General features: G+C 36.7%; 1 protein-coding gene across 3 annotated transcripts in view; it reads right to left on the minus strand.

Moving 5' to 3' along the window:
* chd6 (chromodomain helicase DNA binding protein 6) overlaps positions 1-25777 on the minus strand; it is a 65413-nt gene that overhangs the window by 6144 nt on the left and 33492 nt on the right. For all 3 annotated transcript variants that reach the window (XM_051111588.1, XM_051111587.1, XM_051111586.1), the window contains exons 3-37: positions 24958-25487; positions 23696-23840; positions 22239-22388; positions 22067-22132; positions 21703-21761; positions 20091-20208; positions 19814-19900; positions 19584-19718; positions 19340-19461; positions 18364-18607; positions 17127-17303; positions 16276-16419; positions 14762-15017; positions 14446-14656; positions 13308-13503; positions 12992-13156; positions 12618-12797; positions 12126-12236; positions 11675-11877; positions 11248-11447; positions 9785-9944; positions 9434-9523; positions 9217-9320; positions 8876-9005; positions 8715-8790; positions 8579-8627; positions 8107-8362; positions 6604-6812; positions 4648-6510; positions 3470-3609; positions 3078-3293; positions 2177-2653; positions 1433-1663; positions 927-1070; positions 735-839 (exon numbers count right to left, since the gene is read on the minus strand). In XM_051111588.1, the coding sequence (XP_050967545.1) occupies positions 735-839; positions 927-1070; positions 1433-1663; positions 2177-2653; positions 3078-3293; positions 3470-3609; positions 4648-6510; positions 6604-6812; positions 8107-8362; positions 8579-8627; positions 8715-8790; positions 8876-9005; positions 9217-9320; positions 9434-9523; positions 9785-9944; positions 11248-11447; positions 11675-11877; positions 12126-12236; positions 12618-12797; positions 12992-13156; positions 13308-13503; positions 14446-14656; positions 14762-15017; positions 16276-16419; positions 17127-17303; positions 18364-18607; positions 19340-19461; positions 19584-19718; positions 19814-19900; positions 20091-20208; positions 21703-21761; positions 22067-22132; positions 22239-22388; positions 23696-23840; positions 24958-25487 (7749 nt within the window). The remainder of the gene's footprint in view (positions 1-734; positions 840-926; positions 1071-1432; positions 1664-2176; positions 2654-3077; positions 3294-3469; positions 3610-4647; positions 6511-6603; positions 6813-8106; positions 8363-8578; positions 8628-8714; positions 8791-8875; positions 9006-9216; positions 9321-9433; positions 9524-9784; positions 9945-11247; positions 11448-11674; positions 11878-12125; positions 12237-12617; positions 12798-12991; positions 13157-13307; positions 13504-14445; positions 14657-14761; positions 15018-16275; positions 16420-17126; positions 17304-18363; positions 18608-19339; positions 19462-19583; positions 19719-19813; positions 19901-20090; positions 20209-21702; positions 21762-22066; positions 22133-22238; positions 22389-23695; positions 23841-24957; positions 25488-25777) is intronic.

Here is a 25777-nt window from a genome sequence, read left to right on the forward strand (position 1 = left end):
AGTAATTTCATTCAAAATCATTAATTATCACACAACTCCATTTGTCAAACTCATAAACTTGGAATGGATTTCAATAGAACAGATTTTAGTGAAACAAATATATATACATTTTAATTTATAAAATAATATATTAATATAAACAAATATAAACAAATTCAGACTTACTCTACCAACCATAATAATAATTATCTTATTATATTTCTGTCTTTCCTCCACATATGTCACAAGGGTCAATTTTTTGAAAATGAGATTTATAAATTTGAAAGCTGAAAAAAATAAGTCTTCCATTGATGCATGGTTCGTTAGAACAGAACAAAATTTGGCCGAGATACAACTATTTGAAAATCTGGAATCTGAGGGTGCAAAAAAAAAAAAAATAGAAATAGAGAAAAATTGCCTTTAAGGTTCTCCAAATGAAACTGTTAGCAATGCATATTAGTAATCAAAAATTCAATTTTGATATATTTACGGTAGGAAATTTACAAAATATCTTCATAGAACATTATCTTTACTTAATTTGGTAATGATTTTTGGCATAAAAAAATTATTTCGACACTTACAATGTATTTTTGGCTATTACTACAAATATACCCATGCTACTTAAGACTGGTTTTGTAGTCCAGGGTCACATATGTTCAGATTACTACATATTTACAAGCGGCTTCAGCAGAACAATCTCTGCTCCGTTTCTTGCAATTTCCAGCCTCTTTCTAGACAGAACACATATGACTCACCGAGTGCTTCACCACATCTGCCCAATCAGGAGCCACAGAGTATTCTGAGTTTGCATCCAGCCATCGGGAGAGCTCTTTAATGGCTGGAGCCATAGCGCCACCAAGCTGCAACCAGAGGAATTGTGGCATTAAAATTAAATGAAACAAACAAACAAGAAAGCAGATATGAATATATATGCATGTTTTTGTTACCCTGCGGCCTGTGTTTCTGTGCACTACTGGGACTCTCTCCTCCCCAGTTAAAGAGTTGATGTCGAGCTTGGATGGGTCTTTGCAGCGATGCCTTCTCTGCTTTGGACGCTCCAAGAAACTGTGCAACATGCTTGCATTCTGAGACTTAGAAAGATGTGTAATATAATATTAGGTTAGACTAGGTTATAGTACTCTATCAGATATCAAGGCGTATGTAAAATGTATACACCAAACATTTATCTTTTTGGATGGAAAAAATTGTGTTATTAACCTTGCTACTTTTTTAAAAGCACCTTAAAAATACATGCAAATAAGGAGACATTACTATTAATGTCAATATGCATCTGTTTTAGTAGTAATGTGACACACAAGTGACACTGGAATTTTAAAATGTAAAACAAAAATCTATGGGAAATCTAGGGGAATTTTATAAACGTTTATAATTCTCAAAATAAAATATCACATTTATTCTAATAAAATAAAACTATGTTTTGTTTCTAACTTACCGGGAAAGCAGACAGCTCCATGTTGTAGTTGGGGTTTTGTCGGAGCCATTCCATTAGGCCTTTATTTGCCGTTTCCCTGTCCATGCTCACATTCAGGGTTTCTGCGACTGGAGGAGGAGCTGGAGAGGCTGACGGAGGGTGAGACGAAAGTGTAGTCGGGGTGGCTGGAGGGCCTTCGGACTGGGAGGATGTGGAGGACACAACAGGGTGGCTGATACTCTCAGACCCGCTCTGTGGAGTATACAAAGATAAACACAACACTTGCCAGTTATATTGATTTCATAGTAGTATTTATTTGTTTATTTTAGTGCCATATCAGCATCAAAGGCTATTTTCGTGGCAAGATCCAAGATCCAAGAAATAAAGGCTTTCAAAATAAGCTGCTTTCAACATCACAAAAGAGACTATGTAAGATCGTTCATATTAATATTTTACATTTTCGTGGTAAATCTGATGTTTTAAAAACATCAAATTAGATTCAAAAAGTACCCCAAAAAAGTAACATCAAAAAAGTACCCCATACCACTTCTGATGAATACTTCAATCTTTGATGGTGCTTTTTTTACTTTTTTGAGCTTGGCGGGATAAATCATCACAAACTTACTTTGTACAGAAAAGAAGAGTACATTTGCCAAGCATCTCCTTTTATGCTTCACAAAACAAATAGTACAATGTTAGAATGGCAAGGAGCCATTGTGATTTTTGGGTGTACTATTGTATCCACTGATGTGTGGTTGCACAAACCTGTTGTTCAGGCAAGTTCACACTTCGTCCCTTAATAAAGCTGAGATCAGGAGTCTCCACATTTCTTCTTCGTCCTCTTCTCCGTCTCAACATTGAATCATCACGACGAAGACCGCCGTTGACAATTTGCCCCGTGACAGGGTGAATCAGGCCAGCCTGCAAAATCCCAGCCATATCCAATCCCAGTGAGCTTTGTATGGAGCCTATCCCAGTTATTTTATGGGGCGCTGACTGGACAGTGTGGCTCATCTGACCGATTGGCCCACTGTCGCCACCAACTGTTAGCTCTGTTGGTTTGGAGAGGTCAATAGCGGCGTCCTGCCAGCCATTAAGGAGAAGAGCGTTAGCACGATGAGGCACGCCAACTTGGATCTTTTCACCAAGATGGCTTGGTTTGGCAAGGACTTCTGCCTCGAATTCAAACCCACGTCTAGGACGTTTGAGCTCAGGGAGAAACGCCGGGGCCACTAACCGCTCCTGTTGGGACAACAGTTGTAACAACAGTTGAGTAAAACTAGGATATCTCCATGTTTCAGTTATTTAAATCTAAAAGGTTTTGCAACCATTTTTGCAAAAAGTAAACAGCATGGTTTTACCAAAACTACAGCTTTAAACATCTGTGATCACTTTAACTGTATGATTGATATTAAATTCTAGGCTATAAACAAATGCAATTATGATATTTATTAGCCGTTTGATTATTTTTGCATTTGTGAGATGGACTAAAACAATCTATTTCAGTCCTTTTTTCAAAGGAACCACAATTTAGACACAAGACATTTCAAGAACTAATTAGTTTCCATGGCTTCCAGGCCTCAAAATCACCCGTTTTTTCATTCATAAAATTCATTTGCAAACAACTTAAAAAACCTCCTGTCTAATGACGTGATCTTACACCTACCTTTGGTAAGTGGGATACTGTGTGTGGGAGGTTGAAGTTAAGGCTCTGAGATATAGGCATTCTGGTAGGCAGAAATCCTGCCCTCTGCTGGGCACTGCTGGGCACACAGGTGTTAGCCAATGAGGTGGGAGACTCAAACTGTTGACTAGAGGAAGGCCACTTCCCCTTTAAGATAGTGTGGCAGATACTGTCAATGCGGTTGATGATCACTCTGTCCTGTAAGGAGCAAGAAGACAAAACAGGGTATGAAATGGGTCTAACTGATTTGATTTTTAACTGATTTTGAACTCATTTTCAGAGAAGACTTTCACATTTTCAGCAGAATATGTAAAATATCCAATATCTTTTCATTATAGCTAATTGATGTCAAATGGTCACCAACAAGACAATACCTTAGGCCACTCTGAGAAGGAAAAGAGTGCTTTCTCTTGTAGAAGCTGAGCAATGGTTGGCTCCCTTATTTCATGGACACTGTCTGCTATCTCACATATAGGCAATGCAAAACGTGGTCCATCAACATCTCCCAATAACGCTAAAAAAACAAAATAAAACAAGAAAGAATTATTATTCAAAGCATGCTGCGAGAGAAAGAGACTAAATCAAACCAGTCATAAGGGTCAGTTTTTTAATAAAAATGCTTTTCATTGATGTATAGTCTGTTAGGATAGGACAATATTTGGCTGAGATACAACTATTTGAAAATCTGGAATCTGAGGGTGCAAAAAAGAATCAAAACATTGAGAAAACTGCCTTTAAAGTTCAAATGAAATTCTTAGCAATGCATATTACTAATCAAAAACTAGGTTTTGATATATTTACGGTAAAAAAAATTACAAAATATCTTCATGGAACGTGATCTTTACTTCATATACAAATGATTTTGGCATATCGATTACTATGACCCATACAATGTATTGTTGGCTACTGATACAAATATACCCGTGCAACTTACGACTGGTTTTGCATCTAGCATCTAAAAAGTTGGCCTAGTAACACAATACATAAAATACTAAGTGATTCCATCAAGCAAATCTAACTAGTGTTTGTCAGCAATTACAAATAACTGATTAGAGACTGTTGAATTATTTAATCCACACTAAAGTTATATGGAAACAACATAAAAAATCATCACTAAATATAAATAAAATATTATTCCACATATATCATAGTCTTTTTCTTCTAAAATAGTTTCATTCCTAAAATTGGTGTGTACATCCTTCTGGTACAAATAAAGTGAGCCTAAAACAGCCTAAATTAGTTTGCCAGTCTGCAACCTGTTCAAGTTGATCTAGTTTGCCAGTTTTAGACACTTATCAAGTGGGCTAACTTGGAGAACAGCTGTCTAACAAGCTAAACACAAACTTGGCCAAGCTAGGAGACCAGCTAGACTACCTTACACAAGCTAAGACCAGCAAACTATCTAAGGCTGGTTAAAGAAGTTTTTCTCTAGCAGGGTAAACAGGGTAGTGATGTATTAAGAAATTAAACAGATTTACAACTACTACATACGACTAACACAATCAAAAACAAAACATAAAAGTTAGAAAGCTAAAATCTACAGCCACAGTACCTGGTGCCTTTGCACCTTCATCTTTTATCTTGTCCTTTACTTCCAAAACCTCAGTCTGCTCAAGGTGAGGGGTCTGCGTAGTGCTATCTGGCTCAGGTTTCACTTCTGACACCACTGGATCTACAAGAAAATCTTGTTTTGGGACTGTGTCAAGACCCGGGGATGCAGAGGTGTCAGGTAAGGTAGTTGGAGATGATGGGAGTGAAGAAGGCATAGGGTAATCTGTTGAGAGGGTAGTGTTAGTTAAATTGCACTCTTCCATTGGCTCTGACGGTTCCTTGGAGGGTTCTTCCACCAATTGCTGTTCCTCTGTGTCTTGCTGAAACCCTTCGCAAGGCTCCTGCAAGGTTTCGTCACAAGTCAAATCATAAGCCTCCTCTAAAGGCACTTTTTCCGGCTCTGTTAGAGGCTTTTCGTAAGGTTCTTCCAAGGCCACTTCACAAGGATCTCCATTGGAATCGTCAAATTGCACCTTGCACTCCACTTTCTGGGATTCCTCGAGACAATTGTTTCTTGGAGACTCTATTGAAGGCATCTTGTCAATCTCATCTTGAGTATCCTTTGTCTTTGGACTGTCTGGAGAAAGGTCTTCCTTCTCAAAATGAAAGCCTACGCTTTCAGCTCCTTCTTCTGGACTGGGAACGCCATGTGTGATGTTGGAATCACTAAGCTTGTCCTCTTGCTCCTCGCTAATGGGATCTGTCTGGTCAAGACTCACATCCGGGAGTCCGAGAGGTGGTGGTGGAACATATTCTGGAAGACTGGCTGATAGATCTGTCTGATCCACAGAAGTCTCTCCAACGTTAAGGTCTTTGAATAACATAAAGCTTGGCGCCAGTGGTTCGACAGGGTTGCTTTGAGAGTCTGAACTAGGCATGCTCAAACAGTCTGTGAGCGTTTCATCACCCTCCCGTCCATCTTCAGGTTGAGGAGCATCGAGAAAGCTGGGCTCCAAAGTTTGCGCTCCCAAGATGGGATCAGTCTCGTTGAACATGTCAGAGGTTTCAGCATGGTCTGAGCTTTCCCAAGGAGTTTGAAGTTCATCAAGTTCCACAGAAGGAGCCATTAAGCCAGTCTCCTCTGAGGAGCCTTGCTCTCCCACTAGAACATCGCTGCGAAGTTTCCCAGCTATGGAGTCCGCCATGTCTCCTTGAGACCCATTTAGCTCCCCTTGCACACCGTATGAATTTAGCATATTCTGTCCACCGGTTGCAGAATTGAAGGGGAATCCATTGAAGGCCTCTTTACCAGACTTGCCATGTAGTGTATCTGACGTCAACCCTTCATGTTGTAAAGACCCCAACTCCAGAGAGTCATCCAGTGGAGGGCAATCCAAATATCCCTCCCTGTTTCCTGTAACTATCCCAAGGGAACTTCCAGACTCTGATGCCACCACTTCTGTGGACTGGTGATGCCCATGAGTATGGACAAGTTGTGTTGGCGTGTGGTGTGAAGGTGAGGGGTGATATTCTGGAGGTTGTGGGGAATGACAATGCCCAAGGCTGGCATCATACAAGCAGCAATGGTGGTGGGGCAACCCTGGGACCGGATATCTGTGGTTTTCTTTATGAACATAGTTCCGGTGGGCCTCCAGGAAGGATAATTGGGGGTCATTGAGGATGTAGAAATCAGTTCGACTTAAGCCATGCTTGGCAACCCCAATAAGAAGATCACGGTCATGTTTGCCACATTCCCACCAGACGGGCAAGTACAGACTTGGGCGACAAAGCTGCAGCCGTGCTCCCAGAAGCGGATGGCGCAATACTTGCTCACGCACCTTTCTCAAAAGCTCGATACGATATAATGTTCGAGCAGCTCGTTCTTCTGTAATAGGCTCCACAAACAGTGAAGGATCCACGCTACCTACATGAGACAAGAAGGGTTGTGTTTACATTATGACAGACTTAGCTTCTATTAATCTTCCCACCAAACTATCAACTGTAATATCCATTTTACCTTCATCTTTTCTGGGCGGCAGTCTACATGCAGTTCGACACATTGAAACAAAGCTGTGGAAATATCTCTCTAAGCTTTCATCCGTCTTCCTCTCCAATCGAGCAAGGGCACGGAACTGGTTCCAGTCAAAGGTCTTCTTCTCTGGATCATACACTACTCCAAACGAGGACACTGTGCGATAGAAGTCAGCCTGCTCTCGACGTGTCCACCTGTTTTAAAGGAGACATTTCATTAAAATCTGACCTTTCGCATGTTTAAGCGCTATAATCGGGACCCTGGTGCATCTACAAACACAGAAAATGTGAAAAAGAACAACCTAGTAAATTTTTGTTTGGTAAGCCTTTCTCTGCAAGCTTGTGAAAAAACAAGCTGCTCAGATTTCTCTTCCCTGTGACATAGAAAGGGGATCTTATTATAATATTACCACCCCTTAATTTGCACATTTCCACCCACAGCACTGCCATTGCAAAGCATGCTAACTGCTCTGTTGTTGACTGCACAGACAAGCACAGAACACTATTTAGATTCCTTGAATCAGAGGAGACAATAGAGCAGTGGATTTATTCATTCATTTACTGTATATTAAGCTGCTGCCACAAAGCTGTTTACCTCCACAGACACAGCAGACTTTTTTTTGTAACTCGTGAGTTTTTAACATAAATTTGTGTGCATTTGACAGTTTAAGCACAATAAGACATGAAAGAGGACTTAGTTTAGTACTCACATGCAGCAGCTATTTGCATTTAAAGAGACATGCACAAAAACAGCCTGTTTCTGCTCAAAATAAGCATTTTCAAAATAATATAATAAATTATCTGATTATTTTGAGCTGAAACTTCACAGAGATTCTAGGGCAGGGGTGCCCAGAGTTTAGCTCCAACTTGCCTAAACACACCTGCTGGGAAGTTTCTAGTGTGCCTAGTAAGAGCTTGATTGGCTGGTTCAGGTATGTCTAATTGGGTTTGGAGCTAAACTCTGCGGAACACCGGCCCTCTAGGACCAAGTTTGGGCACCCCTGTTCTAGAGACACCTGAGACTTATATTACATATTATAAAAAGGGGCATAATAGGTGTCCTTTAACTCAAAAATTCAATTGATTTTACTAAAAAAATTTAATTAACTGATTTTTACCACACCTTTTCATCTCTTATCCAATGCACTACCAAAATACTATTATTCTAATGTTCATAATGACCTTTCCAATGTTTCCTTCTAATGTTTATACTGTCCCCAAATATTTTATGCTAGCCAATAATTATATTTCGCTTTTAACTGTTGCTTTTGTCTTTGTTCTAATTTTTTGTTTAATATTTAGTGTTCACGATCACTTCGACATGACTTGAAGGCAGCAAGAATACAATTTTCAACTATAACTTTATCTAAAAAGGCTGGTTTCCATTTGCATATTTTGAAAAAAGCATTACAGTTTCGGATTTTATCTTTTAAGAAAAAGACTGTAAACAATAAAACCACTAATCACTCATCAAACAAACATCACTCACCTTCGTTGCCACTCCAAAAAGAGTGGGTCAGGCTCAGTAGTGCAATGCCTAAACTCTCCTATTTGCCAGGCCACAGGTGCAATTCCCTCGTGTAAGAGGAAATCATGCCGAAGTGGCTCACGGCGCGTATAACGCTGATAGGCAGTAATGAGGCGCCGTAGACGTGCTGTGAGAGACGAGCCTGCCGGCCACTGTATCCGTCCCTGCTCCATCACTTCTGCAACAAGGTCTCCTGCGAGAGATCCTATAAATCCCCCTTTAAAAGAAATGCTACTTTAAACTCAACCTAAAGTAAGTTCATATTAGAGGTGGTCAGCTTAGGATTTGTGTCACATCTATATGGCTGCCAATGCAATTTGACAAATATCAGATATGTATAACAAAAATAGTGTTGGCTAGTAAATTTCCTCAACTTCTCTAGCACTGGCAGGGATGATAAAACTTTATAAACATATAAAGAAGGTTTCGATACCTGTCACTGTATTGTCATTTTTCCCTGTTTCCTCTGACATGGGTTCCTCCTTTGTAAAAGAAAGTTTTACTTAAATGAACAGTCTGAGCATATGGTTAAAACGCTTAGCAAAATTCATTCGACTTCCTATTATTACCTTGATATCTATTTTCTCTTCTAAGTCCTCAGACTTCACATCGCTCTCCTCTTTGATTTCATCACTCTTGCTGATACTGCAAAAGAAGAAACGTGTTTATGGTTGTAAGAGCCAAGCGGTGAGACTGTTATATCTCTGCTGCTCATTTCAAAGCACATTACCTATCAGGTGCATCTGAAGCAGTTTCAACTCCCCCTTGTTCTACCGTCAATGCAGTGACATCGGGCATACCCACTCGCTCCAGGAAACACAGAGCAGGGTCTGCACGCATGGCGTTATACCGCTCATACCCTACATGGGACACAGAGAAGTTAATGCACATGATGAAAGCAAGAGGAAATCAATGTTATCATTTAAATCACATAAAAATCATTCAAATGCATTACATTTCTAATGTATTTGTCCCTGCACAGATTTCCATTGCTATACTGCAAATGCACAAGTATTGCATCAGAAAACTGGGCGTGACAGTTGCACTCATTCTTCTCTGATGATGTCTCACCATGTTTGTGAACTCCAATAAGCAGCGATTTATCCGCTTCAGCATCCCACCATATAGTAGGGATCTCAATATAGTCGATATCAGGGAGTGTTACCTCCAGTTTACTGTTGAAAACACAGAAATCCTTACATATTAAGCCACTCTACAATGACAACAGTTTGATACAGAATTCATGGAGTATGCATGAGGTTAAGATAGATTGTGGTCCATGTGATACCTGGCTGGGATCCCTTCAAGAGACTGATTAGCAGCCTCCCCCAGCACTTCGACCTTCAGATAGTACAGCATCCGAACCCTCAGTAACACCCTGTTTATGACATGCATGATGATCACACTTTTAAAACACATAATGAGAATATATATATAAAAATTACACTACTTTGACCGCATACTATTTAACTGAAATAGCAACAAATCTAGTTTTATGACTGGTAGGATGTATGAACATTTTAATTATGCACACTGATTAAAGTACTTGCTATTTATGTAGTATAATCAAAGTGCAAAATTTACTTTTGCTACACTTTGCAAATGCTTGTTCATGTTGCGCAATATACACAAGTCTTACTTGTTGCAGTGCTGTTTGAGGTGTTTCTTGTAGCTGTCATCTTGAAGCACAACCTCTGGGTTACAGTGGGCCAGCCAGTCTGCATTCTTCAGCTCAGGTGGACTCAACTGGTTCTTCAGCTTCTTGCCTTTACGACCCCGCGGGACAGGAGCAGACAGACCTGGATGGGTAAAACACAAGTTTTTCATTAAGTTTTTTCAGTTGTACAAAGAACAGCCATTGCATTCTATTTAAACTCACAAATAACTAAAAACTATGGATGCTTATGGTTAACTGACATTCAATGGATTGTACTGAATCATTTTATTGTTTAAATAAATGTAATCCTGGACCAAAAAAACAGTCTTAAGTACCACGGATGTATTTGTAGCAATAGCCAAAAATACACTATATGGGTCAAAATGTTTCTTTTATGCCAAAATTCATTACGATATTAAGTAAAGATCATGCTCACTGAAGATATTTAGTAAATTTTCTACCGTAAATATATCAAAACGTCTTTTTGGGTATTGTATTAGCATTGGGTAGAGAGAGGGGAGCGGGACCGACATAGGACTTTGAGACGGGAATTTAACTCGGGTCGCCGTGAGCGCAGTTGCGCTGTATATGATGGCGCACTAACCACAAGGCCTTCGGCGCTGACCATTTGGACAATTTTAAAGCCGATTTTCTCAATATTTAGATTTTTTTGCACCCTAAGATTCTAGATTTTCAAATAGTTGTACCTCAGCCAAATACTGTCCTGTCCTAACAAACCATACATTAATGTAAAGCTTATTTATTTGAGATTTGTGATGTATAAATCTCAATTTCAAAAAAATTGACCATTATGACTAGTTTTGTGGTCCAGGGTCATATATTGACTGCCAATCAATCTCAGCACAAAAGCTTTTACAGTTTATTCAAGCAGTGAAAGCATTCTGATGTAACCTGTTCAAAGTTTAAGCAAGAAAAAAAAAATTGTGCACGTATTTACTGATATATATGGACATTTAAAGAAAAAATTCTTATTAACTGTTATAAATAACGATTGGTAAATTTAAACACTTACAAAAGTAGATAAAATAAGTAATAAACTTTATAATTTACAATAAATTTAACAATAAATTTAAACTAAATTAAACTGATCATCAGCTTAATTATTAATTGAATTAGTGGCAAACAAATTAAACTTAAAATCAAATTTAAATGTAATATTCAAATATTCAAAATAAACTGATTATTTAGTGATCAATTAATTAATTACATTTAATTACATTCTTTCCATTTTTTAAATTTGAAAATGTAGCAAATTCTTTAAACCTGCATGGTATGCATGATGCAATATTAGTGTCAATGGCTAATGGATTCATTCTATTTTTTTTTATTTAAATGACAATTAGTCCTGAATAAAATCATCTCAAAAAGAATTAATTAACTTATTAAAAAAAATAACTGATGGTGTGAACCAAATCATTAACAACCTGAGTGGTTTTGTAGTGCTTGATTGTGTCCGTCTTTAGTGGGTGTGATCAGATCCCAGATGAAGCTCTTAATTTTGTCGTCGCCCTTATAATGGCGAACACAGTAGACCAGAAGAGCTCTGCACAGCACCTCCATGTCTCTCTCCGTCAGGTGCCATTTAAAACGCCCATGATTGAGAATATCCTTCCAGCGACCCCACCTGTACACACAGCAAACATTTCTGAGATGTGCAACCTGCATATGGTCTAATTTATGGTTCTAATATTTATACCATCTGCTTGATCTGCAAAAAATGGTCTTAGATTATTTCCTTTAGTTTGTGCTCCCTTGTTTGGACACAGATACTTTATTAACAGCCGGTTGTAGGGCAACAGAAGGTGACCCAGAAGAAATGAGTCGGCAGCCGAAAGCAAATGAAGCACTGACCCGAAAATGAGAAGGTTCTTCTCCACTCTGAAGCACTCCGCTCGGAGGTAGCGTCTGTTGCGATCGCTGAGACGTCTTGTGCGACAGGGTCGTTCCTCTGAGTCGCTGTCCAGTTCGGAGAACTCCATCAGTTCATCGTCCTCAAAAGAGTTGTAGTGACGCGTCTGCTTCCGTACGCGAGGGGTGTCGATCACCAGACTCTCCTGGCAGAGACAAAGATATGAGTCAGAAAGTGTGGCAGACTCAATATTTTACTTCTTAAATGCCACCAATATGCAAACCGCCTAGAATGATCACACATTAATGCAACCCATCTGTTTTGATTCCGCAGATATTCAAATGACCCCATTCTCTCTCTAGTCTATGAGCTGATTCTCTTGCACTACATCACCTGAGTCACAGTGAGCTCATATATGCAAAGCTTTGGCTTTTAAGCCATTATAATTTTTACCTTTTCTGCCTTGGAGTCAATTTCCAGTTCAGCAATTTTGGCCCACTTCTGCCAAAAGTTTGGATCGTCCAGAGAGATGTCTGTACGGTTCCCTGAAGACACAAAGCTAGCCTGGAATTGGTAAAAATAAAGCATTATGAGCACTTTTTCAAAATAGAGATCACGTTAAAGCCATCTTGTTCATTCACATGACTATTCCCACTCATTCACCATATTTTTGACCTAAAGCGGTGAATACAAGAACATGAACAGAGAAACAAACACTGGCAATTGGATTTGATCCACTCCAGGTCTCAGAAAACATTTTTACAAACCTCATATTACCACAAAAGGTTGGTGTCAGTCATTTGCTTTTGATAATTATTTTAAGTTTTCCATTTTAAACTTTTTATGCATTAAACAATCTTGGAAAATATCTATCACTTTCAAAAACATAAAAAAAAAAAATTACGGATGCCAAACTTTAACAGTAGTGTATACTGAGTTGCATACCTTGGCAAAAGTTGATCCCTTCCCCTCAGACTGAATTGTGATGGTCTGTGTGCGTCGCTGCAGGATCTGATCAATATCCTCCTCACAAAATTTTGAGCCCTCATCTTCCTCGTCCATAAGCGCCCCGTACGCTCCCTTCCTGAGAAGATCTTCCACCTCCATCTTAGACAGCTGCTGAACCTGAAAGAGGAAGAAACAGTAATTAGTCAATAATGTTCCACAGGGTTAAAACAACATGTAGTTGAATAAATGATGACAGAGCTTGCATTTTTGAGTTAACTATCCCTTTAAGACCAAGTTATATGCCATAAGGATATGCTATTTCACATTTGGCTGATGCATTTTCTCATTCAGTTAAATGTTGTGTCACTCACCCCGTTGAGACTGCCTTTGCGGTTGATGTCCTGCAGAACAGCCTTGTCCAATCCCAGTTTCAAACTGGCCTTGTCAAACATCTCCCTCTCGTATGAGTTTCGTGTAATAAGGCGATATACTTTCACCGCTTTGCTTTGACCGATCCGGTGGCAGCGCGCTTGAGCCTGTGGAATTCAAAGCATGTTTATAACAAACATAATATTTGTGTTTTTTGGAAAGGCCTGAGCTGCTCAAAAGTGTTTTTATATTTGGGATGGAAATTGCTAAAGGGAGAAAGAGTCGGTGATACCACACATAAAAGATCTACGTGTTCACCTGCAAGTCGTTCTGCGGGTTCCAGTCTGAGTCGAATATAATGCAGGTGTCGGCGGCGGTGAGGTTGATGCCCAGACCTCCTGCTCGTGTACAGAGGAGGAACACGAAGCGGTCAGAGTCCACCTTACTGAAGCGATCGATGGCAGCCTGTCGTAGATTCCCTCGAACTCTCCCATCAATGCGCTCGTACGTATACCTACATGTATTATACAGATTTCAGATAAGAAGACATTTGCTTTTCACATCAATGTTATTTATGCGTGAAAATTTTCTACTTTATTCATTTTAAAATGTAATTTATTCCTGAGTTGCCAAAGCTGAATTTTCAGCATCATTACTCCAGTCTTCAGCGTCACATGATCCATTAAAAAATATTCTAATATGCTGATTTGCTGCTCAAGAAACATTTATTATTATTATCAATGTTGAAAACAGCATTGCTTAATTTTTTTGTGTGAACAGTGATCATTGTTTCAGGATTTCTTTGATAAATAGAAAGTTAAAAATATATTTGAAATGGAAATCTTTTCTAAAATTGTCTTTACTGTTAATTTTGCAAAATGGATGCTGTTTTTTTATTTAGTACTGATCTGAATAAGATATTTCACATAAAAGATGTTTACATATAGTCCACAAGAGAAAATAATAGTTGAATTTATAAAAATGAGCCCATTCAAAAGTTTATATATGCTTGATTCTTAACACTGTGTTGTCATCAGAATGATCCACAGCTCTGTTTTTATTTTTTTTTAATCCTTCAGGTGGCACAAATTCTTTAGTTTTTCAGCATTTTTGTGTATTTGAACCCTTTCCAACAATGACTGTATGATTCTGAGATCCATCTTTTCACACTGAGGACAACTGAGGGACTCATATGCAACTATTACAGAAGGTTCAAACACTCACTGATGCTCCAGAAGGAAAAATGATGCATTAAGAGTCAGGGGTGTAAACTTTTACACAGGATGATGATGTGTACATTTTTTCTTATTTTGCCTAAATATCATATTTAGCAACAAGTGAAGTAAACCAGGTTTGATTTCATGTTGATATTCTGAGTCTATTTCCTCATTCACCTACAGTTTAAAAAACAGCTGAATTATGACTAATAGCACTGTATGATAAGCAGCTGTCTCACCTCCTCTGAATGAGGTAGTCCTCCAGTATATCCAGGCACCGGACCATCTGGGAAAACACCAGCACTTTATGTCCTCCGGCCAGCAGTTTGGGCAGCAACTTGTCAATAAGCACTAGTTTACCAGCAGCCTGAATCATTGCCTGCAGCTGAAAATCTGCAGCCTCAGAACTGTAGGTTTTCTTGAAGCTCTCAAGGATCTTTTCTTCAGCACCTGACAAAAGGAAGATGTGAGACTATGTCAATGTGGCTACTGAGATGTAGAGAACTGCAACCAAAATTTTTCATATTCACACTTGATCTAAACGGCAGATGTCACCTGTAATGAGGTATGGGTGATTGCAGCACTTGCGAAGCTCCATCATTGTGTTAATGAGGTTGGGCATGTTGTGCTGGTTTGCTCCCTTGGCAAGGAAGGCAAAGTTTTTCTCCAGAATTGCACGGTAGTATTTCTTCTGAATGTTAGTGAGCTCCACCTCAATGATTGTCTCCTCTTTAGGGGCCAGATTCTTCTCCACATCATCCTTCAATCTCCTCAACATCATGGGCTTCAGAATGGCTTGCAGTTTCTTTACCTGTGGGTATGATGATATTTCAGGGGTTAAAACAGGGCACATAATCAGTCAACAATATTCAGGCCATATTGCCTAATACTGAGTCCCAAAACCTGGAAGTAATTAGCATTTCCACTTCTGTCTACCCAAACTCAGTTTTTTATTTTTTTTTAATTATTATATATTTTTTTTAGGTTTTTGGTTAAATGCCCAATTTGTAGCCTAATGTGAGCTTTTTACTTCCTTCAATTATATTTAGGTTTCAAAATTCATAAGGTTGTTTATTTGTGAAAATTATATTGAAAGAATTGTACATCTTTGTTGGTCACCAAGCTTACACTAGCAGTCAAAAGTTTTTGAACAGTAAATTTTTTTTAAATGTTTTTTTAATGAAGTCTCTTCTGCTCACCAAGCCTGCCTTTATTTTATCCATAGTACAGCAAAATCAGTAAAATACTGAAACATTTTTACTATTTAAAGTAACGGTTTTCTACTTGAAAATATTTTAAAATGTAACTTATTCCTGATTTCAAAGCTGAATTTTTAGCATCATTACTCCAATCACATAGAAATCATTCTAATATTCTGATTTGCTGCTCAAAAAACATTTATTATTATTATTATTATGCTGAAAACAGCGGAGTAATTTTTTCAGGTTTTTTCTGATAAACAAAGAAGAACAGCATACATCTGAAATAGAAATCTTTTGTAACATTATAAATGTCTTTATTATCACTTTTGATCAATTTAAAGCATCCTTGCTAAATAAACGTATTAATTTCTATAATCTATAATAATGCTAAAAATTCAGCTTTGATCACTGGAATAAATTACATTTTAAAATATATTCAAATAGAAAACAGTTATTTTAAATAGTAAAAATATTTACCAATTTTGTAGTTTTTGATGTACTTTGGATCAAATATGCAAATTTAGACTTGGTGAGCAGAAGAGACTTCGTACTGTCCAAAAACTTTTGACTGCTAGTGTATTTTCTGCAAAAATCCAAAAGCAAATGTAAAAATTCAACTGGCGTTTTGTCAAGGGAACCAGGGGGATGCTGACTTGTGGGTTGGCCTGCAGAAATACTCCAACACTGCACCACTTTATTTGGCTAATTTGAGTTTATCTGCCTTGGCCACTTAGGATTTTAGCACGGATATTACCTACTACCCTCTAGATAGTGCAGATAATTGAAGGTAAAGGTGTGTAGATGTTTATCTAGTCCATAAGGAAAGATAACAAGCTTCCTATCAAGCATTTGAGGGTTAGCTCTCACCTGTTCTTCCGTCTTCAGGTCTCCAAACTCCTCCAGGAAAGTAGTCTCAGAAGGAAACTGTGAGGGTTCGAGAAAGTTAAGCAGACTGAAGAGTTCCTCGACCGAGTTCTGCAAAGGGGTTCCTGTGAGAAGAACTTTATGTTCCTTGAGAAAGAAGACACACAGAAACATTAAGTTCAGCCTGGTGATTCACTAAAATGTATGTACACTTTTAAGATATCTATTCCAGCTCTCTCTGGATGAAGATGAAGGAACATGAACATAGTCTCACCCATTTAGACTACAACAAGAGGATTCATTTCTGTACTGTGGACCAAAACAAGTACTTGGACACTGAAATCTAACTTAGATACAAAACATTCAGCTAAATGGCATTTATTTACAATTTTAAATATAGTGCAAACACACTATTTAGACACTTTCTGAATGTCATTCACTATTGCAAATTGGCTTAAGTGTGCAAATACTTTTTAGCCCACTATATATAATCGGTAGACTGTGAGAAATTATTTTCTTGAATTAAACAGCACTGCGTCAGCTGTGACTCGGTTTGCAAACGCTGTCCATAGCTGCAGTAATATGTAAAGTGAAAGAGATGAGATTACTCATTCGGTGCCCAGAGAGGACGTGCGTATGTAAATGCAGCGAAGCAGAACTCGGCAGATAAATGAGATGTGTGCATAAGAGATAGCGCTGTAGTTTAGCTCGCAGATGGCTTCACTTCTCCTTTTCTGCATTTAGACCTGAGCTCTTTGAATCAGTTGTAGAGCAGCTGATATTATAAATGACACATGACACATACATCCCATGACAAAAACGTCTGCATATGTTATATGAGCAACAAAAATTACCAGGTTCATGAGTTTGAGTCCCTCCAGCAGTTTACAGTTGCGATTTTTCAGGCGATGGGCCTCGTCGATCACCACACAGCGCCAGTTAAGCTTCTTCAGCTCTGGACAGTCAGCCATTATCATTTCAAATGTAGTGATGATGCCATGAAACTTAAACTGACCAGACACGATGTTTCCCTGAAGGAGCAAGAGAAAGACTGATTGTATACACCGTAATAACAAATGTAGAGTTTATTTGCAAAAACAGATAATTCAGGTTTTTTTTAAATGTTCAAAAATCATGTTTTTATTGTGTTTTATTGTATTAGCTGTATTTTTTAGTTATTTTTACTTAATCAAAAAAACCCAACTGCAGTTTAATTGGAATGAAAAAACATGATTTTTGAGTTATCTGTTTTTGCAAATGAACTCTTCAAATATAAGTTGTGCCTACAACACCACTGCACTGTGGTAAAATAGGTGTAAAGTAAGGTTACACACTAACCAGAGTTTGGGCAAAAAAAACCCACCAAAATGATATGAACGCCCTACATATTTATGTGAGGTAAAATGTGCCACATAGTAAATCACAGATTTTTTTTACACTACTGTTTAAAGACTTTTTAATGTTTCTGAAAAAAGCTTCTTGTACTCAATGTAAAAACAGTAATATCATTAAGTATTATTACAATTTCTGTTTTCTATTTGAAAATACTTTATTTGAAAATGTAATTTATTCTTGTGATGCAAAGCTGCATCATTATTCCAGGTTTCAATGTCACATGATCCTTCAGAAATCATTCTAATATGATGATTTACTGCTTAGCAAACATTTCATATTATCAATGTTGAAAACAGTTGTGTAATATTTTTGTGGAATGTTTTTTTTAGGATTCTTTTATGGATAGTTCAAAAGAAAAGCATTTATTTGAAATATAAATGTCTTCACTTTTAATCAATTTAATGCATCCTTGCTGTATAAAAGTATTAAAACCTTAAAAAGTAATGATATGCTATTAGTAAGACTGTATAGTGATGGGTTTAATGATTATATGACTCATCTAATTATATTTTTAAACCAGAAAAATCTATTTTATGAAGATTTTTTTAAAATCTAGACACACACAGATAGCAATTACAGTAAAAAAAAGAAAAAAAAAGAAAAAAAAAAGGTGTAAACTGTGCTTTGGCTTCGTAGGTTAATCTAATTACACTGTGCTTCTGTCAACCAAAATAAAAATCCCTCTCATTGACCCACCTGTTCATCTCGATGGTACATCTCATATTGCAGGATCATCTGTCGACTGATCTGGCTGCCGTGATAGACGATGACGTTCATTTCAGTCCATGTGCGGAACTCTCTCTCCCAGTTGGTGATGGTGGACAGCGGGGCGATGATAAGGAAAGGTCCCCTCAGACCCATAAGGAAAATCTCATAGAGGAATGTGATGGATTGGATGGTCTTTCCCAGTCCCATCTCATCAGCCAGAATACAGTTCTTCCTACATCAAGAGAAACACGTTCATGTGTTAAGAGGTTTAATTATGTCATCTTGCATTTTTGGGCACCTTTCTGTTGTATGAAATTGTGATCATTATCACTATCCATATTTGTTTTTTACATAATTACCAGGCATTTTATTAAGGAACATACTATGGGATTAATTAAATGTCTTATTATTATTATAACATTTGCTTTGTTAATTAAATTACATGAAGTAATTAATTAAATTAATTATAATTGATATATTAAATAATACTATAATTAACATAATTATGTAATTACATTGCAATATGATATATTTATTAATATTATTTTATTAAAATATATTTAAAATGATACAATTTAAAGTATAATATAATGTGTGCAGAGAAAAAAAAAAATTAATCATAAAAGATGATTAAAAGAAACTGTCAGACTAAACCACTGAAAAAACATGAGAAAATTGCTTTTATTTATTTATTTATTTTTATAATTAGATCACACTAAATTAACATGTTGAAATTCATCAAACTGAAGGTAAGATGAATTACTCAGTAAAACAAACAGATGAATCATTATTAATTTAGCTGATTTATTTTACAAATCAATTTAAATAAACCATTAAATCCATTAAATAAAACATACATTTTGTCACTGTAATAATTATTAGCCTTAGTTTACATTTAAGTAGTGACCTTACATTTTAAAATAGGATAGACTTTAGAAGTGCTGATATTAAAAGCTTGTTTCACCTGTTGTACCAGTTGAAAAGGAGCCAATTCATTCCCTCTAACTGGTATTCTCGCAGCTGGTTCCCATTCCTGTATTCTCTGGACTTCTCCAGTTTTTGCCACTGTTCGGGGAGAGGCCTTTCCTGTAAGAAGATAAAGAGAAGTGCCACTTCTTTTGCTAGTGTGAGATATATGCTAAAAAGCAAAACAGAATAAAAATGTTTTGGACTGTATGATAAAACAGTCATTTGCATTTAAAACTTACCACATGCTTGATTTCTGGAATTTGCTTGAGGTCTTCAAACTCCCTGATTTTCACAGGGTCAACATCTTCCTGAAGCTCCCAAGTGCTCTCTTCATATGACAAAGAGCACCATTTCACCAGGTAGTGTGTAACTTCCTGTTAACATGCAAACAAACCACACATCAAAAGACTGGCACCGCAAATACATATAACAGCTTTGTTTTAAAGAGGTAATTTGAAGAGCACCTCACCTCTCCCGTTTCTGTATCTGTGGTGATAGCAATCTCTAAAACCCGATCGACCTCAATATAATCTGGATTAAACAGGTCTTCATCCGGCTGAGGAAAAACACAACATCACCTCAAGCAGATTTAGGCAAATAATACACATGCACAAAAGCAGGTTGAAAAGAAAATCCAAAATTTTTGAATTTTCCACATGCATCTTAGCTTTTACATCCTCATGCATTTCCTGGTTATAACTTTAAATGAACCACAACCAAACTGCATCACGTTTTGGCAGACGCACCTCTGTGAAAATGTGCTTCATTTGCGCCTGCTTGTTTCTGAAGCGCTTGATTTTTTGGTGAATGCGTGGGTCCTTCTCCAGTTCCTCCAAGGTCGCCCATTTACAGTGCAGATAGGAGCTGCCAATGAGAAAATCATTTCATAGCTGACAATGTGCAATAACAACACTGTGTGCTTTACCTTTCAACTAGCATCCATGTGTTTGATTTAAAATAGTAATTTGTTTACAGTATATCTTTCTTTCTCCTTTAATACTAAACTTGTCAAGAACATGTCTAAGTCACATTCAATTCAAAATCAAAAGACAGAAATAAGAAACTGTATTCTGCTTTTTAGAATCATTAGCATCAATTTTATGTACGGAAGTATTACCGACATGAAAATGACGCACATGACGCCCTTACTACTGTAATGTAAACAGATATATTTATACTACTACTGATATATATATCGCTTAAAAGTTTGGGATCAGTAAGACTTGTAATGTTTTTTTTAAAGAAGTCTATTATGCTCATTAAGACTGCATCTATTTGATCAAAAATATATATATATATAAAAAAAAGGCTGAATTTTCATCAGCTGTTACTCCAGTCTTTGTGGTCGGCAAATTTTTATTCTTGCTTTTTTTGATAGAAATTAATACTTTTATTCACCAAGGATGTGTTCAATTAATAAAAAGTGATTGCATAGATTTACATGTTTAGAAAAGATTTATATTTTGAATAAACACTGTTCTTTTTACCTTGTTATTCATCAAAGAATTCTGAAAAAAAGAATCACAGGTTCCAAAAAAATATTTGGTAGCGCAACAGTTTCCATCACTGATAATTGTAATAATAAATCAGCATATTAGAATGATTTCTGAAGGCTCATGTGACATTTACAACTGGAGTAACAGCTGATGAAAATTCAGCTTTGCATCACAGGAATAAATTATATTTTAAAGTATATTAAAAAACACTATTTTATATTGTAATAACATTTTGCAGTATTATAGTTTTTTCTGTGTTTTTAATCAAATAAATGCAGTCTTGATGAGCATAAGAAACTTTAAAAAAACATTACAAGAGTTACTGATCCCAAACTTTTGAGCGGTATTGTATATATATATATATATATATATATATACACACACACACACACACACACACACACATTGCAGTTCATATACACAAAAGTATATATATATATATATATATATATATATATAATAAAAGAATCCAAGGTTTTGGGGGAAATATGCTTAATTATCATGAAAACAATATAAAAGAAAAATAATCATTGATTTAAGCAATAGTCTTTAAGCAATTAAGCAATAAGGTTAAATGTGATCCAGTAAATTGTTCCTATTTGCAGTAGCACAATTTCCAGAATTACACCAGAAAAAGATATTAGTGTAAATCACACCATTGTTGATTCAGCAAATTATTCCATGAGGCAGGGTGTATTACCACTCTAGCAGATGGATAATTTAATGCATAAATGATTTTACGTAATGCATTACACAATAAATGTGAGTTATGTGTTTGCTCTGACAGTTTGACAAGCTGAGTGTTTGAGAGTTTGTGAGCACAAAAAGGTAACAGCAGTTTGAGTCGCATGAGTACACTTACAAATTTCTGTACTTGACGTAAAACTCCTCCATGTCTTCTGGTGGTTCGTCAGGGGATGTCTACGTGAAAATGATTTTCCTTTTTAGGCAGATGTTTCTTGCACCACAGTGTAAAGTGTAGTATATGCACTCAGCATTCTGATCTTTTTGTATCATGGCATAAATAAAGAATTTATTCAAATATTTAGGGTTTAAGAATCAATAATTGAACACCACATACTGATCGACCACTATTCTTAATACACACTCTATAGAATTCATGGCCACATAAGAAACACTGTTGCTTTTTAATTATATAACTTGCACCTTGATGCAAATAAGTAATCTATTATTTATAAATGTAACATGTAATCCGACCCAGTTACCTCTTTCTTGACCGTTCGTACTGCGAGTATTTTCTCAATGATATTAGCCTCATCCTCAGGGGGTTCCTGGGGAGAAAGAAGGTGGGAATTATTCCAGTGTGTGTTTGCTCCGCCCCTCCAGAAGTAGGGCAGGTCTGTGGTGTGGCATAACGGCAGATGTTGCCACGGTTACCTCAGCCTGCCAGGCGAGGGTAGAGGAAGACATGGCGGCAATCCGGCCCGTGCCCAACACGGCGATGGTCTCCCCGTCGTCATCCACGACCTTGAAATCAAGATCTTCGTTATACTTCCGTCGCTTCACTTGACGCCCTGATCGCCTCTTCTGCATAGACAGAGAAGGAAAGAAAGTCATGTATTTAAACATTACATTTATTAACAAAATAATTACCAAAAAATATTTACAAAAATAAATAAATAAATAAAATAAAAAAATGCATTCAATGTGGTAATACTCAGGATGAGAAAATGTGTTTATGAAAACAATGCAAAAAAAAAAAAAAAAAAGTAAGGGGAAAAAAACAAAACAAAATCAAACAAATTTAGTTTGTTTTTTGGATACACTTTTTAAAAAATTGTGAATTTTTTATATTTTACAAACTAAATTAAATTACCAAAATACAGCAAAAGCAGTAATACTGTGAAATACTTTTACTATTTAAAATAACTGCTTTCTATTTGAATATATTTTAAAACGTAATTTATTTTTGTGATCAAAACTAAATTTTCAGCATCATTACTTCCATTCTTTAGAAATCGTTCTAATATGCTGATTTGCTGTTCAATACACTTTTTAAATTTTTTATTATTAATATCAATATTTAAATTTAAACACATTTTTTTTCAGGATTCTTTGATGAATAGAAAGATTCAAAGATCAGCATTTTAAATGCTGTTCTTCTGAACTGTCTATTCATCCAAGAAACATGAAAAATTTCTACAGAAACACTGCTTTTAACACAATAGTAATAAAAAATGTTTTTTGAGCAGCAAATCAGAATATTAGAATGATTTCTGAAGGATCATGAGACTGGAGTAATGATACTTAAAATTCAGCATTGAAATCACAGGAATAAATTACAATTTGAAATATAGTTTAATAGAAAACGGTTATTTCAAACAGCAAAAATATTTTCAAATTGTACTGTTTTTGCTGTACTTTCAAATAAATGCAGGCTTGGTGAGCAGAAGAGACTTCTTTAAAAAAAAAAAAGAAAAATCTTACTGTTCATAAACTTTTGACTGGTAGTATATAAGAATAAATAAATATATATTTTATTATCTTAAATGCTGAAATAAATGTAGGCGTTTTTGAATGACTAAAACATTTACTTTAAGAGTTTTTAAAGTTACGTTTAACAATTTCAAGTTATTAAACATTAATTGAGTGCAAAGTTAAACTAAATGTAAAAATAGCAGGAAAAAAAAACATTAAATTATATATACAATATCAACCAAAAAAATCCCTAGTTTTTGGTAATTGATAACATGCCTGTCATTTGTATAAAACCAGGAAAATACTTTTAGGAAAGTTCTATTAAATCTGTCAGAACTTTGAGCATGAGATTTCCATAATCATTCTGCTCAGGAGAAACCCATATGCCAGATGTTGATTGGTTTAGGAGAACTCACAGTGTTATCCATAGGGTCGATGCTTTCCTCGCCGGTGGCGAGCGTGCTGAGAGAGGTCGTGTCATCGCTCTCCACCATCTCAAGTACAGCATCACTTTTCCTCTTTCCCTTCTTCTTCTTCTCTGGAGGCATGGCACCCTGCTCTCTGCATAACACAATGACAAAACACTCTTAAAATCCATCTTACCTCCAGTTTTGCACAGGTTGACAAATCTTAGCGCAAATCACCCAAGGACTTGTTTGACTGACAAATATCAGGCAATATAATGGTACAAAATACTGACATCTGCTGTGCAGACGTTTTTTGGTTTATAAGCAGACAAGTAGCACAACAGCTCTGCTGGAGTGCAGCACTTAAATAAAATTGCATTTCAAAACTTGGAAAAACAAGCAGTGAGAGGGAACAAAGTGGATAAGGAAGTTTAAAAAGGGAATGTATTTAATCAAAGATGACTGGAATAAACTTTGTGCTCATAAGGCCATTTTTAAGTGCTGTCATTGTGGCAATGAACTGTTTAATACAACCCTGGAGAAGATTATGCATTTGAGTATCTTATTAATGCATGTATAAAATGTGTATTTATATCTACAAATATGTTAGAAAAAAGGTCAAAAAGCCCTTTACAAGGATGCAGGTTTCATTTCTGATCTTGGTTTCAAATTGGAAACCCATGAGTACTTACATTCACCTTGTAACGCCCACAATCCCTGTATCCCATTTCACCCAATCAACATATGAAAAGGTCTGTGATTGAGCTTAGCACAGGGCTGAGACAATACATGCAAAATTGTCACATGCAAAGGATGCAATTTACAGAAATGAGACTGTTTTGTCAGTTGTCATTTGTTAGTCGGCGAATAAAATTATTTTTGCTCTCTTAGGTTCCAAGTGTACTAAATATGCCAGTCATTATGGTCTTGCCATAAAGCACATACAGTAATTATTCAGCAAGGATGCATTCAGTTGATCATTAAATTGATCAAAACATTGATAATAGTAAGAAATATTTCTTGAGAAGCAAATCAGTATATTAGAATGATTTCTGAAGAATCATGTGACACTGAAGACTGGAGCAATGATGCTGAAAATTCAGCTTTGCATCACAGGAATAAATTATATTTTAAAAGATATTAAAAGAAAGCAGTTATTTTAAATTGTAAATATATATTACGTTTTTTACTGTATTTTTAATCAAATAAACACAGCCTCGGTGAGCATAACGGACGTCTTTCAGCGTTAGTACACTTAAAGGAAAACTCACTTTGGCTTCCTCCCTCGTTTGGAGGGTGGATGTGTTGCAGTGTTCTTGGCCTGTGTTTTCGCTTTCACATCTTGACCTTTCTTGACTTTTTTGACCTCTTTTTGGGCTTTCGTCTCCCTCTTCTTATGCACCTTTTGTTCCTTCACCGCTTTTGACTTTCTGGGAAGAAGCTCTTTCCCTTCCTTTTGCTCCCTTCTCTTTGGTTTAGCATTGCTCTCTTCACCTTTGTGCCACTCTGACTCCTTCTTGTCTTTTTTCCTTCGTTTCTTCTTCACCCTGGTCCCGCCCCCTCCATCGTCCTCCTCGCTGTTGATTGATAAAGGGCGGAGACTGTGACTGCTGGCCGCAGACCCCGCCTCCCGTAACCCAGAGTGCTTTGGGTGAGCCATGCAGTGATTGGGCGGCCCTCCGATGATCCGTAACTGTTCTTTGCCCAAGTGGCCGATGGGAAATGTAGTTTGTGCGTTTTGGTCAGAGGCATTCGAGGCAGCAGCGGATGGAGTGTGCTTTAGTACATGAGCGGCAGACATCTGGAAAAACAAAACAGTTTGATTAAAATGATTCCTCTAATTAAACACCATTCGTGTTGTTTAAAACAGACAGATGTGACTAGTTAAGGGATTAGCTCACTTCCAGAATAAAAAATTCTGGATCATTTATTCAACCCCATGACTTTAAAGATGTTCATGTCTTTCTTTCTTCAGTCGAAAAGAAATTAAGGTTTTTGAGGAAAACATTCCAGGATTTTCCTCTATACAGTGGACTTCAATGGGTCAGTGGGTTGAATAAAAACAGAATTTACTGTATAACCCGGAATGTC

This window comes from Labeo rohita, chromosome 6 (assembly GCF_022985175.1).
Source record: "Labeo rohita strain BAU-BD-2019 chromosome 6, IGBB_LRoh.1.0, whole genome shotgun sequence".
Taxonomy (NCBI): domain Eukaryota; kingdom Metazoa; phylum Chordata; class Actinopteri; order Cypriniformes; family Cyprinidae; genus Labeo; species Labeo rohita.